This window comes from Labrus mixtus, chromosome 6 (genome assembly GCF_963584025.1).
Source record: "Labrus mixtus chromosome 6, fLabMix1.1, whole genome shotgun sequence".
In the NCBI taxonomy this organism is placed as follows: Eukaryota; Metazoa; Chordata; class Actinopteri; order Labriformes; family Labridae; genus Labrus; species Labrus mixtus.
The window spans coordinates 22,516,912-22,533,381 of NC_083617.1; the positions used below are offsets into that span (position 1 = coordinate 22,516,912).

Below are 16,470 nucleotides of genomic sequence, written 5' to 3' on the forward strand. Positions count from 1 at the left end.
TTAGAGCCTGTTTGACTATTACCATCAGAATTATAATAAGCCTGATATTACTGCTACACACACTATGTTTGACTTCTTTTTGTCATGTTTTCAGAGCTCTTGCATGTCCATTATAGCCCAGCAGAGGTCCCTACAGGAATCTCGATCTCTCTGGTAGTTGTTTTATTTTTACAGAAGAAGGGAACATAACCACAGGGACAGTGGAAAACTCCTATTGAAGCTTTGACTTTGGCATTCTGACTTTTATGATATTAGAAGTAACAATACTGAGAGAAGAGGGGGATTTGGGTTGACATTCACGCTGGTTGAGGTTGCATTGGTGGGGACTTTTTGATAACAGTTCATCTTACACTGAAGCACACCCTGTGTTTTCACCTTTTTTCTACATATATAAAATGAACATCCTATTGTGCTGTAGAAGACGTGAAACTGTTGAGAACATAAACTAATCAGCGAAATGTTTACTGTCTCAATTTGACAACCTGAGGTGCATTCAAACAAAGTCATGTTTCGGTCATTGGTAAAACATGAGTAGTTACTTGTTTTGTGGCGATCACCGAGCTGGTTAGGATTTAATTTGAAACCATTCTTGAAGGAAATGGTAAATATATTCAAACTCTATTTAATATATTCAAGGTTTCAGGTTGTTATTTATGTACTATGATTTCCAAAATGGCAGGCCATACATGTAAATATACCATAAAACCTTAGATGTTTAGTGAAATATATGCAGAAATGAAAGTAATGTCTTTAAAAATGTTCATTTAGGGGTGCTGGTGGCCTAGCGGATAGCATCACCGCCCCATGTACAGAGGCTGTAGCCCTGGAAGTGAACTGAAATCCAACTTCTCGCATGTGTTCTAAAACTATTCACTATTGTATAAAAGCCTAAAAATAAATCTTTGCACGACTGCAGTGATCAGGTTTCTTTTCCTCTTTACAAATAAAAATGCACAGACATCACCTGTGTGTCTACGTATTAGTGGTACCTCTATACATAGATTGCTTGTGTTCTGCTTCTTACAATAAAATGACTAAAATAACAATGGCTTTTAGGTTGTTGTGTTCTTTTGTATTGTTCTAATGCCAGTGTCTGAATAGGTTTATTAGTGTTTGTCAAGCTGTGTGCAGTTATAGGCTTTAACCACATCCAGGGACAGTGGGGGTCTCCAGTCTTGTTTTGGGGGTAGTGGGCTGAAAAGTTTGGGAATCTTTGTCCTAGGAGACAAATAAATCGCCTATGAGTTGACCCTTGCTTCTGAAAGTTGTGCTTTTTTTTTTTTTTTTTTTTTACAAATATCCAATGGGAAAATGTGCTCACAGCTGTTAGGGACAATCAACCAAGAATTAGTCAGTTAGTCATTATTACTCTTGAAATTTTAATGCATCCGTTTTAATTTTGTAAGCTAAAGTTTTATCAGAATAGTGTGTGAAAGAAAACATGTTTTCAACATCATAGCATCTTTACTAAACTTGCCGGTCAAGATTTTCAGCAGATGTTGAGAAATAAAAGACAAAGATATTAAGTCAGAGTTTATTTATTAAAGAACACGGGAAACAAGTGTGCTTCTCCTGCATGAAAGTGCATAGAATATTACAATTGTTAAAGACATTAAGGATGAAGCGGCCATAAAATTGAAGGACAAGCTGAACTACACAATGTCACTCTAGTATTGCCTCTTTAAAAAAGATGGATAAACATGGAGCAGGCTCACAACCAGAAGGCTTGAGCCAGTGTTTAAGATAATGCAGTGAATGAATGAGACGAAAGTTAAACTGTTAAACTTTCAAATACAGCCAGTCAGTATACTTGTCTGATTTCTAACACTGGGATTGCACTAAATGACTTTAATGTTTTGTTTGTAGGTTTCACTGGCAGGTTAAAGGTCAAGGAAGAAATCACATATCAACAAAAAAAAGCTCTATAAACAGAGTGCTTTGAAGGCAGTTAAGTGAAAGAAAAAAATACATCTTTTAAAGTCTACAATCAGCAGTGACTGCAGTTTAAGTTTGTTTTTTATCCAGATGGACAGTGGTCGAAGGTTCATATCCGAGTATTTCAAGTTTTCTCAGGTCAGCACGATCTCTGATGACTCCTCGGTTTCGATGACTCTAAAGACTCCCACCTTCTCTTTCTTCGTACTCCCTTTGTGTTTGTCTGGAAAATACAAACAATAGTTCAGCTCACAAGGGAAAAGACTGCAGCCACAGTCCAGTACAGTACAGTACAGTAATGGAATGGTTCACAATTTCGTTCTACAAGTAGAAATCTAGCTTTATAGAAGGCGTGCAGTGACAATCAATGGTGAAAACAAATTGATATTCTTTGAAACAATACGATTAATCAACATAAAATGTTGAAGGGACAACACAAAACACACAATGATGACACATTTTAATGACAGATACAGTGCTAATCCACTGTAATGTTGGGAAATGGTTTGTTATAAAACATTTCAAACTATCTGCTTAGCTAGATATCAAGTGGGGTATGTAAAAAAAAAATCCTCTGACTTGGTTGAACAAAACCTTTAAAAATAAATCTCTATACTTGGTTCTTTCACTCAAACTTTAAAATGTTCATCGTTGGTATTGTTGTTGACAAGTGGAGAGATTGTTACCACCAGTCTTGAGCACAAACAGAAAGGAGATTAACATTTGTTCTCTTCTGGGTTTTTTTGTTAGAGGAACAACATTTTAGATGCTTCTACAGTTCCACACAAAGTCTGTCATTGATAACTATGCAGATTGTTTTCATGTGGGTGGGGGCCACTGAATTTGTTGATAACCAGCCAGTGTTTCCCTACAGTGACTGCAGAGTTGTGCTTCTTCTTACCAAAGACTGAGAAAAGAATGAACAGAGCAAACCCAACCACCTCCGTGTTGAGACAGATGGGACATACCAGAAAACTAGAAAAATAAAAATACTTTTAAGCTTTGGAGGGAGTGATGCTGGGCGGTGGCCTTCGCCAGTGTTGCCCCTTGTCATAAAAAAAAAAAAATCGGTGTCAGTGTGCATACGAAGTGGTATTGAAAGGGTTAAAAGTGTGAAAATGAATAAAAATGTGATAGTTGTGAACAGGGCTGAAGCTGGTGAAAAGATTGATGTCACTTTCATTAGAAATTGATACAAGTATATATTCATTTTTGGCAGTTTAATTTACGTGTCCACTTTTTGGACATCCTGTGCTATGTGTCGCAATTAAATCCGGTGCGCCTGAGGGTTAAAGGGATACTTCACCCATTTGCATTACGCTTTGTATTTTTGAATGGTCATGCATCCAGCCCTCATTTTCCCCTGAGATGGGAAATCTTTGTATTTCTAAGTCTGAAAAGGAGCTTCCAGTGACGCAAAATGACCATTTTTGCGTCACTGGAAGCTGTTGCGGTTAACAGGGTGAAACTACAACGCTAGTTCCTCATATTTTCAACCACTGAAGCTACAGACTTATCACAGATCAGTAGGTGGGAACTCACTCCCAGAATCAAAACTTAACGTCCGCCATATTGCTTGGAAGCTATGCTAACAGGCTGCTGGCCGCCGCGACACAAGACCGGCCTGTCGGCAGCAACCGTCTCGCGGCTATATTGCTATATTGATGGCCGTTGCCGGCTGCTGCTAGCTCAGCAGCCGAGACATAATGCCTGCCTGTCGGCGGCGGTGAGGACGAGGAGCCGGAGCCGGCTCGAGCTGGGGCGGACTGGTAGTGTTGGTGCTCTCACTGTTTGTCTATAGACACAGACATAGAGTCTGTTTTCTGACAGGAATTTCCAAGATACCAATTCTGGAAGAAATTTGGGAATCAGTTGAGGAAATGGCCTCATGTGCTGAAGTAAATATGTCTGTAAACCTGACCTTAGTGGGAGTGGCCTGCGGTGCTGTGCATTCTGGGATTTGGTGTCTTTCATCCACATGAGCCAAAAAGACACTTTCTGCCTTTTCTCGGCCAAGAAGGCACCAACTTCCAAATGTATTTCACATTTCTAGTACATATATGACCCAATGTCAATACAGGTTCATGTTTCAACAGGTGAAGTATCCCTTTAAGTGTGTATTTTTGTAAGCAGAAGCAGCGTAGCGTCAATACTGCAGCTTTCCTAGTCCATCCCTACTGCAGACTCTGGCTCCAAGTGTGCAATATGCAAGCTCTTTTTATGGGGTTGTTTTGGCTTCATATTTGTCAATGGGAAAAAGACAAGGCCCATTGCCCATCTTTATACTATATAACCTCTATGCTTCTTACCCATTAAGTCACTGCGATCCAGTAAAGCCTCCAGGTCCTTGTCACTGATCACTTTCCCTCGGGATGCCTTCACCTCCCTGAATGGGACAAAATTCACAGCCACATGTTTAGCCAGGCAAAGACCCATCCATTCTCCTTTTTTATTTACATTCACTGAGCAATTTGTTTGAGTTAAGAAGAATATCTTACTTCTCAGTGCCCCTGGCTTTGAGCAGCTCTGTCAGCTCGTCCAGATCAATGCAGCTTTTACTTTGGTTCAGATCGGCCTTCCTTCCTTTGAACTTGTCTGTGGAGAAAAGCATCAAATGAAAAGAAACATCATCACTAAGCAACATTTTGAGACTAAATCTATCAGTGAGTCGATTAAGGGATAATATCATCAACAGAAACGTATCTGGCGACTATTGTGTTAATCATCTACCAGTATGTAAATAAAGTATGTCTATATAAAAATTACAAATATTAGATAGTGTGAGGGTCACACATTCACTTCACTCTTACAATAACGTAAACTGAATACTTTTGTATTTAAGCCATTTTGATGACACAGGAAGCTTTTTAAAGAAGTGGATTTGTGGACATCACCTTTGGCTTTAGAACATTAGTGTTAATTCTTTGTAGTTTTTGAGTCATAGCTCAAACAAAAAAAAAAGATTTATAAATAACAAATGTCATTTCTGAAAGACTACAGTTGATTCAGTCCTTGTATTTCAAAATATGGTCCAACATGGTATAACTCTGATCTACTGCTGGGGAGCCGAGCGTGCCACTCACTCTTGTGGATGACCATCTGCTCCAGCTTCCTCTTGGCTGAGGCTCTCTCAAGGATCTTCTGGTCAATGGTGTTGGCTGTGACCAGGCGGTACACCACCACTGGTTTGGTTTGCCCGATGCGGTGACAGCGGTCCTGAGCCTGCAGGTCTGCCTGGGGGTTCTGAGAGGGGATGAACGTTTAACCACACACTGAATTAACACAACACATGTACGGGGAACACACAATGTGGAAATAATGTTTAAGAAACACTTTTTAATACAAGATGTTTAATCTGCACCCACCCAGTCACTGTCAAAGATGATGACAGTGTCAGCAGCTGTCAGGTTAATCCCGAGTCCTCCTGCTCTGGTGCTCAGCAGGAACAGGAACACCTCGGGGTCTTGGGAGAATTTTGTCATCTGCAGGAGAAGAAGAGCGAGGTTATGTAGAATCAAGGACGTGTACAAGGACACACTCACAGCAGTCTGCTGGTGCAGCAATTTTGTTGCTTGCCAACTCTGGATGCACAAGAGTTACAGTGTCCTCTCTCTCTCCTAAAAGAGAACTACAGTATATCAGCCTTTAAAAAAATAAAATAATAATAACTTTGTGTTAAAACTCACATTTTCATCTCTGTCAGCATACGACATGCTGCCGTCCAGCCGGCTGTACTGGTAATCCCGCAGATAGCAGTAATCCATCAAAATATCCAAGATGGATGTCATCTGACTGAAGATCAGAACCTGAACCAAAGCAACCAATCACAGTATTTAGAAATACACTGGCAACAAACAGACAGGACAGGGGGGCATTCACACCGCAGAAGGGCACATTCGTATCTTAACATAACAGAGGGCAATATCCAAATCTTAACTGCAATTTTTGGATGATGGTAAAATATGCAACAATGCAGCAACATGATGAAGTTCTGTTTTACAGATGATACTCTGCTCTGTGCCCATACATAATAAATACATCTGGAAATAGCATTTAGATATGCAGGGATGTAGAATGACTGAAGCGATGTGTTCATTTTAATACTGGAGATATATTTAAACATGAAATTGTACGGGCCAATGTTCACATTGTTTTAGATGAGCCCAAGAATGAATTGACCATGGTTCATGAAAGGTATGCGTTTGTGTTATTAACTGATTTCTTTCATAGTTATTATCCGATCAAAGGACCAAGACGGATACAATTATTTGGCCCAAACTCAGCAGATCTAACAGAAACTAGAAAAACGTATTTATTCTCCACTCTTTCTAATAAAGTAACATATAGTCACATGTTGAGGCCCACTGTGTCATGTTTCACCTTATGTCCTCTTTTCTTCAGGGCCGGCAACAGTCGGTCTAGAATAAGAAACTTCCCAGAGCTCTTCACCAGCTGCTCATCAATCTGCAGGTAGGACAGCAGAACGTACAGTTGGTGGAAAGGGAAAAAAAACAGAAGAAAAGGATGAACATGGAGTGACAGCTAACTGTGCTTCTTCGTCATCACTCCTGGAAAACATTCTGTTCATCTGCACCTCTCCCCCATTTCAAGAAAAAAAATGACTATGATTAATGCTTCAAACATTGGATAGCACTCCAACATTCACCACCTGTATACTGACTAATAGGTAACCCTGTAATACCTTGAACTCCTGTGTGGCAGGGTCCAGAGGATACTCCACCAGGTAAGGGTGGTTACAGCATCTTTTCAGCAGCATGAGGATGTTCTGCATCTTTAGGTTGATCTGAGAATCTAGTGGAATCTGGACATCCAGCACTGAATGAGAGCTGGAGGAAAAGAAGAGGGGAAACAAATATTAAGAAACAAATCTCATGAATCGAGTAACGGAAACTAACTCCTCAGGCAAGCGTCACAGTTAAAGCATGATATGATCTAAAGCTGAGAAGAATGCGACCTGTGCTGACCTCTGCTCTTGTTCCTTACGAATCCTCTCCAGGTATTTCTCCAGGTTGTATGGCGAGTCTCCTTCTGTTTCTTGGTAGTCCACTACCTTCCGATTGCGGCGCTTCGGCCTGCCACTCGATGTCAACTCTACAGGAGCCTCTGTCTAAACAACAACAAAAACAAAGGATTTCAATGACTTTACTTTTACTTTTCTTTTTTTCTATTAAAAAGGCATACATATATGAATCCCTCATGTCAAACTAGGGACTCTGATATAGGTCAAAGAGGAAGACGCTGTAATGAGGGGGCAGAAATCTGCTCCATGTATCTCTAACAGCAAAAGAACTGCTCAGAATAGGAGGCTTGTATTAGTATTGCACCATTTAACAACACATCCTAAAGTGTTTCATATCAAATGAAAAACGTGTAAGCTATCAAAATAAGATTGAGAATAATGGCAGAACAGAAACGAAAATTAAATCATTTTGATTATGAGCGACTTAACTTCATCTTAAATAACTTGGACCATTCATTATTCAGAACATTAGGAATTATACTGTAAACCCGTTTCCACCAAGCAGTTCAGTTCCGTTCGTCACGGTACGGCACGCATTTTGTGGCGTTTCCACTATCAAAAGTCGGGAAAGGTCCCCAAATTACCGTCCCGTACCGACCCTAAAAGCTGGAGATAAACACGGCAGTCTGTTGATTGGTCGAAAGACTGGTCACTTCCTGTGCGACAGCGGTAATAAAGGACGGCTGTATTTTTCCTCGCGGCACACATTGCGTTTTGTAACAAAACACCAAAAGCCAATGAGAAAGACCACAAATTGCTGGATGTCCTCTATTGTTGCTCTTTGTTTACTGTGTTGCGTCCTTCTTCTTCGTCAAATTTATTAGTGGGGTATACTGTGTCGCGCTGCTATGATAAACGCAAACAGGATCAGGCTTTACCGAACCAAACCGTACTGATCCATACTGGACCGCTCGGTGGAAGCAGTCAACATATATGTACCGGTACTCCTACACAGCTGCAATAAACCAATCATATTTGATGAATCGTCCTCATTTAAAGACTGAACTCCAAAGTGTAACTGAAAATGAAGTTACTGAGATGAATATCCAGCCCAGCCCCTGCTCCCATATAACGTTTACTATTTGACGTTACCTTCTCCTGGCCCAGCATTTTGCTGATGGTTTTGTTGACCACAGCGGTGTAAAAGGCCTCCTGTTTGGCTGCGAGAGGAGCATAAACAATGATCTCTTTCTTAGGAGGGACCTCCAGAGTCACATCTGACTTCAGCCTCCTCAACAGGAACGGGGTCAGAATCTGAAACAGGATGAAACCTTTAGAAGTCTTTCCTTTTTCATGCGGCTCCAGAAATTGACAAGTCTAATTGAGTCCAATTCAAGTGAGACCATTTAATGAAGCAATATAAAAAAGACGACCAGAAACAAAGTGATTGCACCTTAAAAACAGAATGAACTACAGAGGATTTAAGCCATTGATTTTAAAAGACACTAAATACATTATTGCATGTAACTTGGGAGTAACAGTCTCTAATGATTTGCACAGTGTGGTGATGTTCTGGAGGACTTGCCTGGTGCAGCATGCTCAGTATGTTCTGCTCACGCTCAGCAGCCACCACATTCTCAGCCTCTTCGAGGGAGTCGATGTCAAACCAGGACTCAAAACTAAAACACAAACATGAAAACCAAAGGTCTGACATGAGCTAAAAGGTGAATGGACTTGAGCTTGCATAGTGTCTTGCCCAAGGACACATCTGACATGTGGCTGCCGGAGCAGGGGATCGAACCCCCAACCTTCATGTTAAGAGACAACCAACTCTACAATGAGCCACAGCTGAGTTGAAGTTGAACAATTGGAAACTGAAAGTAATCACACATGTATATTATGACACAGTAACACTAGTAGAAACCTCTACAGGTGTTTTTATTATTGGAGGACTTTTTCCACTCCTTTGAGGAGATGTCCGAAGGTTTGACCAGCTCATTGCAAACTGTGGCATGTGAAACTTTGGTCTGATACCATCTTTGTTCCAGTCTGTGTCATGCTGTAGTATGTCAAATTTGCTGATGGTAGACTCTGATTTGAATGACTGGTGAAACATTCAACAGATGTAAATTTAAACTAGTACACCTTAGGCAACAGCGCTGGAGTTCATTTGACTTCTTTTAAAAATGGCAATCAACAGAAACTGACGACGTAGCTATAATTCTATCTTACTCACTGTTGTGTCTCTGTTTGTCTCTATCCATCTTCCTGCAGCTCCCTCTATCCCACTTTCCAAACCCAACAGTTTCGGCAGATGGCTGTTCATCATGAGTCTGTGTTCTGCCTCTTAATTATATTATCTACAGAAACCCGACATTAATCCATCATGAGCACTAAGCAACATTACAGTGCCAAGGAAAAACTTCTTTTAAGATTGAGGTCTTTAACCTGCTCTTGACCTGTGTCTTGAGATAACATTTGTTATGAATTGGCGCTATACAAATAAAGATCGATCCATCCATGGGGACAACATCTGCCTATCTCTCTCTCTTGTGCTGCATTCTATTTGGTAGTTTTGTTTTAAGGTATACAATCATTGACCTTATATAACACACTCAACTTGCCTCTAGGTTTTAAAACTAAAGCCAATGAGAAAGTGCCTTAAACCTGAATACTTTCTACTGGCCAGCAGGGGGCAAACTCAAGTTTGATTGTATGCTAGTCTAGACAATACGACTCTGCTCCTCACTTAGTTGAATAGTGAACATTACTTATGTGAGATTTTAGGTCTCATTCTGTTATTAACCGTCTTCGTCATTACACCTTGATGTTGGTTTTGTAAGTTATGGTGGCACTTAAAGCACAAGCTGCAAAAGTTAGGATATGCACCAGGGCTTTGCTCTCTGTAATGGATCACTTCCACAGTGATCTGTAAAGCAGGATAGAGGTGCAACAATGTGCACCCACCTTGCTCCACTCTGACTTTAACACTTCATTTACCACCATTATTGTCAGCGTCCATTTTTGCTGTAAGAGCACAATTCGATATTAAAATGTCTAATGGTGATACGTTCTTCATATATAACTGTGAATGCTTCATACCTCTTAAGATCATCAAAAACCTCTGGCAGCAGGAAGTTGAGGAGGGACCAGAGCTCAGCGAGGTTATTCTGCAGCGGCGTTCCCGTCAGCAGCAGCTTGTTGTCAGTGTGCAGCATCTTCAGCTCCCTCACCAGCCGACAGTTGAGGTTTTTGATTCTGTGGCCTTCGTCCACTATCAGGTACTTCCACTGGAAGTGCTGCAACACAAAACAGAAGTGGCCCGCCTAATTAGACAAAACTCATGAGAGCAGTAAGATAAAGGTGCAGAGTTCATGTGACAATGTATAACTTCTGTTGACCAGTCACCTTTTCCTTTTCATACAGTAATGCATTGTCCGACAGCTCATGACATTCAGATTTCTCGTTTATTTAATCAAGAGCGCAAAAGCAAAAAGAAAAGAAGAAATCAGGTAACACAAAAAAGCAGGAAAATCATCATATTCAAGAAGCATTTCCTAGGAAATTATTTGTAATCCTAATTCAAATATTTCAAATGACGAATGATCAAAACAAGTGTTTGTGAACTGGTTGAATTTTCCTAGCATCATGTTGGTCTGTTCATCAGATCAAATGAATGTAGCTGCAGCTCTGAGAATCTGCAGTTTATCAGCTGCTTAACACATGAAGAGTCACTGCTCGTGACAGGGAACATTGAATAAAACTCATCTACTATCAAGACAATTATGAGTCATTAACAAAAAAGGATGTAAAACTTTGTTGCTCTGGTACCATTTCACACCATAACATCTGTCACTATTGAGTAAAAGGGTTTCTAACCAGATTTGGTGAAAATCAAAGTTCCCAAAAAGCATGATCTCCCTGCTCTGAGTCAGGAGCTGAATGTACGTGATTACAACCTCTTTTAATATATTTTACCGGAAAAAGAAATCTGAAGGAATCAGCACCTTTCACTGACAGTAAACTGATAACAACCAAAAAAGACAAACTGGACATGATTGGAACTCATTTGCGAATGAAACAAGACTTCTAAGATACAAGAAACTATTTTAATATTTGATTGAATAATGAATGAATGAACCTGCATGCTGTAGTCATGAAGACTGGTCTCAAAATATTCTGTTGTGTAGTTGAGGATGTGCACGGTTCCTACCTGTAGGAGCTTTCTGTCGATCATTGAGATCTCAAAGGAGGTGACGACCACGGGACACATGTTGAGGGAGCCCTGAGGCCTGCGGATCTGTTTCAACACCTTGGCCCTTTCTGCTTGAGGGCCGTGATACAGCAGCACAGACACCTGGGATAGAAACATGATATGGACTTAGCTCTGGCTCATTCAGTCCCACTCGGATATTACAGAGTACAGCAGGTTAATGAGGTTTGCACTTCTCATTTTCCTCATGAAATCAAATATATCCTTTGAATGTGGTGAATTAAAACGTCTTCCTAACAGCTCTCTTCAATGGTGAGCTCGATATGTGTGAGAAAAGCAGCGAAAAAAGTAATTGAGCCTGTGAGACAGACATGTGAGACTACCTCTGGTGTGAAGCGCTTGAATTCGTTGACCCAGTTGGGCAGAGTGGAGAGAGGGGCGACCACCAGGAAGGGACCCATCACTTTCTTTTCTATCATCATGGCAATGTGAGCGATGCACTGGATGGTCTTACCCAGACCCATCTCATCAGCCAGGATCCCGTTGATGCCGTTCTCCCACAGCATCTGACAGAACAGAGAGAACAGAGCGGGCCGCTTTAGCTGCATGTGGAACACTCGACAACAAGTGATTCTTCTGCTGGAGACTGGCTGGGCCTGTTCAACGTGACACAGACACTGATATAATCTTTAACAAATTCATTTAAAAAACTCTACAAAGCCATATTACTTTTCTTATGATTTGTTAATCTTGTAACAACTCTTTTCTTCGACTGTAGAGGAAAGAAGAGAAAATCAAACCACACAGAAGTAGTGGACAACGCAACAGAGTCTGCTATACTTTAACACTATAAAGGGGAATATCTGTCTTAATATCGATGCTATGCATAGATCATTGGAATCACAATGTCAACAAAAGATCGGAGAACATACTGGCAAACAGAAAACATGATGCAGCTAAATTACGTGTATGGAGGTTGTAGCCGTAGCTGTCACAGGATATAAACGTCATCACCCCCTCCCACTGCCTTGAGCTGAATTATCTGGATTATATCCTGCTGCAACATGAGCTAACTCGAACTTTATGCAGAAAAATACCAGGGGAACTGGCAGGAGAAACTCCAGGCAAACTCAGAGTGAAAGATTTGGCTTTTTGGGTTCACAGATGCAGCTCGTCCTTTGTTTTTAGGGAGTTTTCTGCAAGTGTGAAAGCCCTAAAACAGCAAGTGTATAATCACTTCCCACAATCCCACGTTAGTGAAGCCCAACTGACCCTCAGCCACTCGATGCCTTCGATCTGGTACCACCTCATGACCCCTCCGGTGAAGTTCTCCGGCTGCTGGGCGGGAACCGGCTGGCCGTTCACCTTTCTGTGAGGATCAAGGAGTTGCTTGGCGTTGTCCCGCACCACCTCTGACAGACGGTTCTTGATGTCTTCATTGGAGTCGCTCATCTTCTCGATGTCCTCAGCTTCTAGTTTCTTTTGAGCCGGTGCTTCATCCTGATATCAAATACAGTTGCATGTGTCACATTCAACGACTTAAGCAGTAACTATTGATTTCCAATTTAAACGTGTCCTTTCATTTCCTGACACCTCAATTTCCCCTTCTGGATTATTGAAATCTATTATCTTACCTGCTCCTCCACTTTGACTTTCTTTGTTTGCGACATGATTTCCTGGAAGATCAAGTAGAAACAATGTGAATAGATCAAATGGATGGAAAAACTGAACACAACTAAAAAGTTGATATGACAGCTTACTTCTTTTGACATGACATCTGCTATTTTGTAGTCTTCATCCCTCTTCCTCTTCTTTGTATCTAGTCAAACAAGGAACAGACAAAATGTCACACTTTGCTCCACGTGTTTAGATCTAAAGATGTAAATCACACTTAAGTAAAATATACAAACAAATACCAGAAAATCAGCTCACCTTTCTCAGACTCTACACCGTTTGTTTTTTGCATCTAAAACACAATTATGTCTCTGTTAATCAGCAGAACAGAACTGAAATGCTAAGCAAAAACAAATGTTTCTTTAGAAAACGTTCCTCACCTTCTTGCCCTTTTTATCAACTTTGTCCTTCTTCAGTTTCTCCTGGAAACAGAGCGCGAGGTTAGAGTAGTGCCTCAGACAGTAAACTATGCTAACAGATGGCAAGTAATAACTGTTTCACGTGTGTCGCTTACACACAATTTACCTCATTCTGTTGTTGCTCCATTTTAGTCAGCAAGAATTTAGAGTAAATGTTACTCTTTTGAAGCAAATGTTGCAGCCTCTTGAAGCGCATGTCATGAGTTTCCTTCTCCCACGATTCCCGGGCCTTGTGATGAGCATTGAAACATTACAAACAGGATTGGACATGTTCAGGGATGGTTATAATTTGAGGATTCGGAGTTTAAAAGACAACCACATACACTTTTGTATCTTCAGCAATTTTAATGTTTTTGAGCAAGTGGTCTAGAATAAAAAAGAAGCCATATCTGTCAATGTTAAATGTAGACTAAACACAGAAACTTTGCAGTCTAAAAGTAAGAAAAAAACCTGTTATGTTTTGATAAACTAAGGAACTACTCAACCAAAGGATATATCAACACGGTTATGATCTAATATTTGTGGTCAGCTTGGGGTGCATGGCATGTTTTGATACCCATTGGTGTCGATGACTTCATGGTTTTGAAAAGAAAACACAATCGAAGGAGTAACACACCTTTTCAATCATCTGTTTTTCTTTCTTCTCCCCTTGCTCCATCGCCTGCTTCTCCTCTTCCTCCATTTCCTTGGTGATGACCACTTCAGATGTCATACTCTCCGATTTAACACTGCCATCTTCACAGGAACAGCAGAGAGAGTAAAGCCGATGAAGCACAACATATGAAGGGCACAACCTTCTCATACATCTTTAAATTTCTTCACTACCAGCTATTATTGCATGTCTTTTCAAAGTTGATAAACTTTGATTGGATAGGACATGACATGTTCCTGCTGGCAAGAGATTAATGTGATAAACTACAATATTCCCTCATTATCTCAGCCATAAATGACATGAGAGTTAAATGTCGTTAATTAAACTTGGATTAAGCTCAAGATAATCCCCCAGTAAGCTACTTTGGGCCCCCCTTGGTGTCATTTTCCTTTGTGACTAACCCTCTGCGCCTCCAGTCTCCATGGATGTGCCCAGGGGCTCCTGAGATTCGTCTGGTTTGGGGCAGTGAGGGGAGGCACTCCGGGTTTCTTCCTTTATGCTGTCAGCAACAGGAAAAACATAAATGATATAGAGAGGGTGAACATTTCCTGTTGGTTGTACAGGGGGCGGGACTAACTCCTTTCACATGTATGGGACTTTAAAGACGCATTTTTTTTTATTAATGCAATGCATTCACTTAGCAGACAGTAAACGCGTTATCCTGCAAGAGTGGAATAACTTTCGTAACAAATTCGGTTTTTCTGACACTAACAAAATGCTAAATCCATTATGGTGGATGTCAGGGAAAAACTCAAAGAATTTCGGTAAAGTAAAGGAACACATGAAGGTCTCATAAAGGGCGTACATTTATCCTACATGTCCTTATTGTTACAGTATTTAACATGTAAAAAACAGCTTAATTGCACAGGAGTGTTTGCTAAGGTTAAGACAAAACGTTAATGTTACACAAGAGAGATAAATGGCATAGCAATAGAAAATTGAGGAAAGAATAAAAACACTTACCAGCTCATTATGACCAACTACAAAGGTACTTCGGCCGCAAACAGAAAAGGTATTTCTAGGTGAACGAAATAATAGTTTGTCGACAAGCAGGTTATTCAAGCAGTCATCTAGTTCTAAGAAGTAGTTGGTCAAAATAGCCAGCTAAAGTTTGTTAATGTACAGCTCCACCGATATCCACAAAAATCCGAGAAGAATACTTAATAAAATACTACAAAACTCTACCGATTTGAATTCGACACTGACACTCTGCAGTAAGCACAGCGTGTGTTCAAAGGTCTGGTCCAGCAGCTAGAAACGGGATACCTACGTCCGGCCAACACATTTCAAAATAAATCGGGTTGCGTACATGTTGTGCCAGTGAGCTTGTTTGAGACCTTGTGGTTATCCTTTAATTTGAAGGCAAAATCGCTTTACTTCCGCCACTGTTCTCGAAAACTTAACGCAGAGCGAAGCTTAATTGTGGGCGGGGCTATTTCATTTCGCGCCAGTCAGGACGATACCACAACTTGGAAAATAGGCTGATAGTTGATTAGATTGTAACGATTGCAGCATTTTACGCTGAACAAACAAAAGAAATAATTAAATTACAAATGTAATTATTCAAATATCGATATGTTAAAACATTTACAGACCATAGAAGACGAAGTTTAGGGAAAATAAAACAATACAACAACACATACACCCCTCTGACTGCAGATATGTTCCACGCCAAATCTGATATTTCCCGCGAATGTTGGTTACATATTTGCTATACAGTCTGATTTGCGTAATTGCACAGGTATAGTAGTATATGTAACTGCATGTAATGTTTATAATATGGAAAACACTTAATTAACATTTGAATAAGCAAAACTGTTGCTATTATATAAAATGTTATAGTTTATTAAAGGAACTAAAATCCTAAAATAAAAATGGAAAGGTCTTACATTTTAATAATTAGAGTGGGCTACATTCATAGTATGAAAAGCACTAAAAGTGAAACGATGTTCAAATCTCTATGCTGAGAAATTTATGAAATCTACTTAGACATTTAAAAGGAAAATGTTTACCTAATTTAATTTAAATTTAATTTAATTTAAATTTAAATTTAATTTATTTCATACCATTTTTTATTTTTTTTTAAACATTTTTACATCCATGTCCGTTTAGGCCTTTTTGAAATCGGTTGAAATGATTTGTTTCTTTAACATAGGACTACCTAGATGTAGGCCTATACGATACACACACAAAATATTTATTGATAATGTTAAATAACATTAACTTAATTCTCAATGCATGATTATCAATATAATGTTTAATTCGAAAAGTGTAATGATTGCTTGAACAAGTGTTGGGATTTAAAGCAACACGAATTTCCCTCTGGGATTAATAAAGTATTTCTGATTCTATTCACCTGTAATGTTCTCTAAGAAGCTTCACTCTGAACTGATGCCACCATTGCAGTTTCTTAGTGGCCAACAGAGGTCCGTATTGGTCTTAAATTAAATCTTTGGAAAACAGTTACCTTTAAACACGTTTTAGTCTACTTGCATCATAAAATCCTCAACTTTATTTCCCATAATTGTTATTGTCTCATATTTACAGAAATTCTTCCTGAATTCTACCCATCTTGTCTATTCATTTCATCATATTT

General features: G+C 39.8%; 1 protein-coding gene across 1 annotated transcript; it reads right to left on the reverse strand.

Annotated features, from left to right (window-relative positions):
* Nucleotides 1-1,522: 1,522 nt before the first annotated feature.
* hells (helicase, lymphoid specific) lies at nucleotides 1,523-15,119 on the reverse strand. The gene is made up of 23 exons (XM_061040523.1): nucleotides 14,838-15,119; nucleotides 14,276-14,373; nucleotides 13,839-13,957; nucleotides 13,329-13,451; nucleotides 13,184-13,225; nucleotides 13,062-13,095; nucleotides 12,890-12,948; nucleotides 12,764-12,805; nucleotides 12,402-12,629; nucleotides 11,513-11,695; nucleotides 11,130-11,273; nucleotides 10,019-10,215; nucleotides 8,502-8,595; nucleotides 8,069-8,230; nucleotides 6,921-7,063; nucleotides 6,638-6,782; nucleotides 6,316-6,399; nucleotides 5,622-5,741; nucleotides 5,301-5,417; nucleotides 5,019-5,178; nucleotides 4,434-4,530; nucleotides 4,245-4,321; nucleotides 1,523-2,158 (listed from the first exon to the last, which is right to left on the reverse strand). Exons 1-23 carry the CDS (start codon nucleotides 14,843-14,845, stop codon nucleotides 2,070-2,072), a joined length of 2,565 nt encoding a protein of 854 aa, XP_060896506.1. The 5' UTR covers nucleotides 14,846-15,119; the 3' UTR covers nucleotides 1,523-2,069.
* Between the last annotated feature and the right edge of the window lie 1,351 nt (nucleotides 15,120-16,470).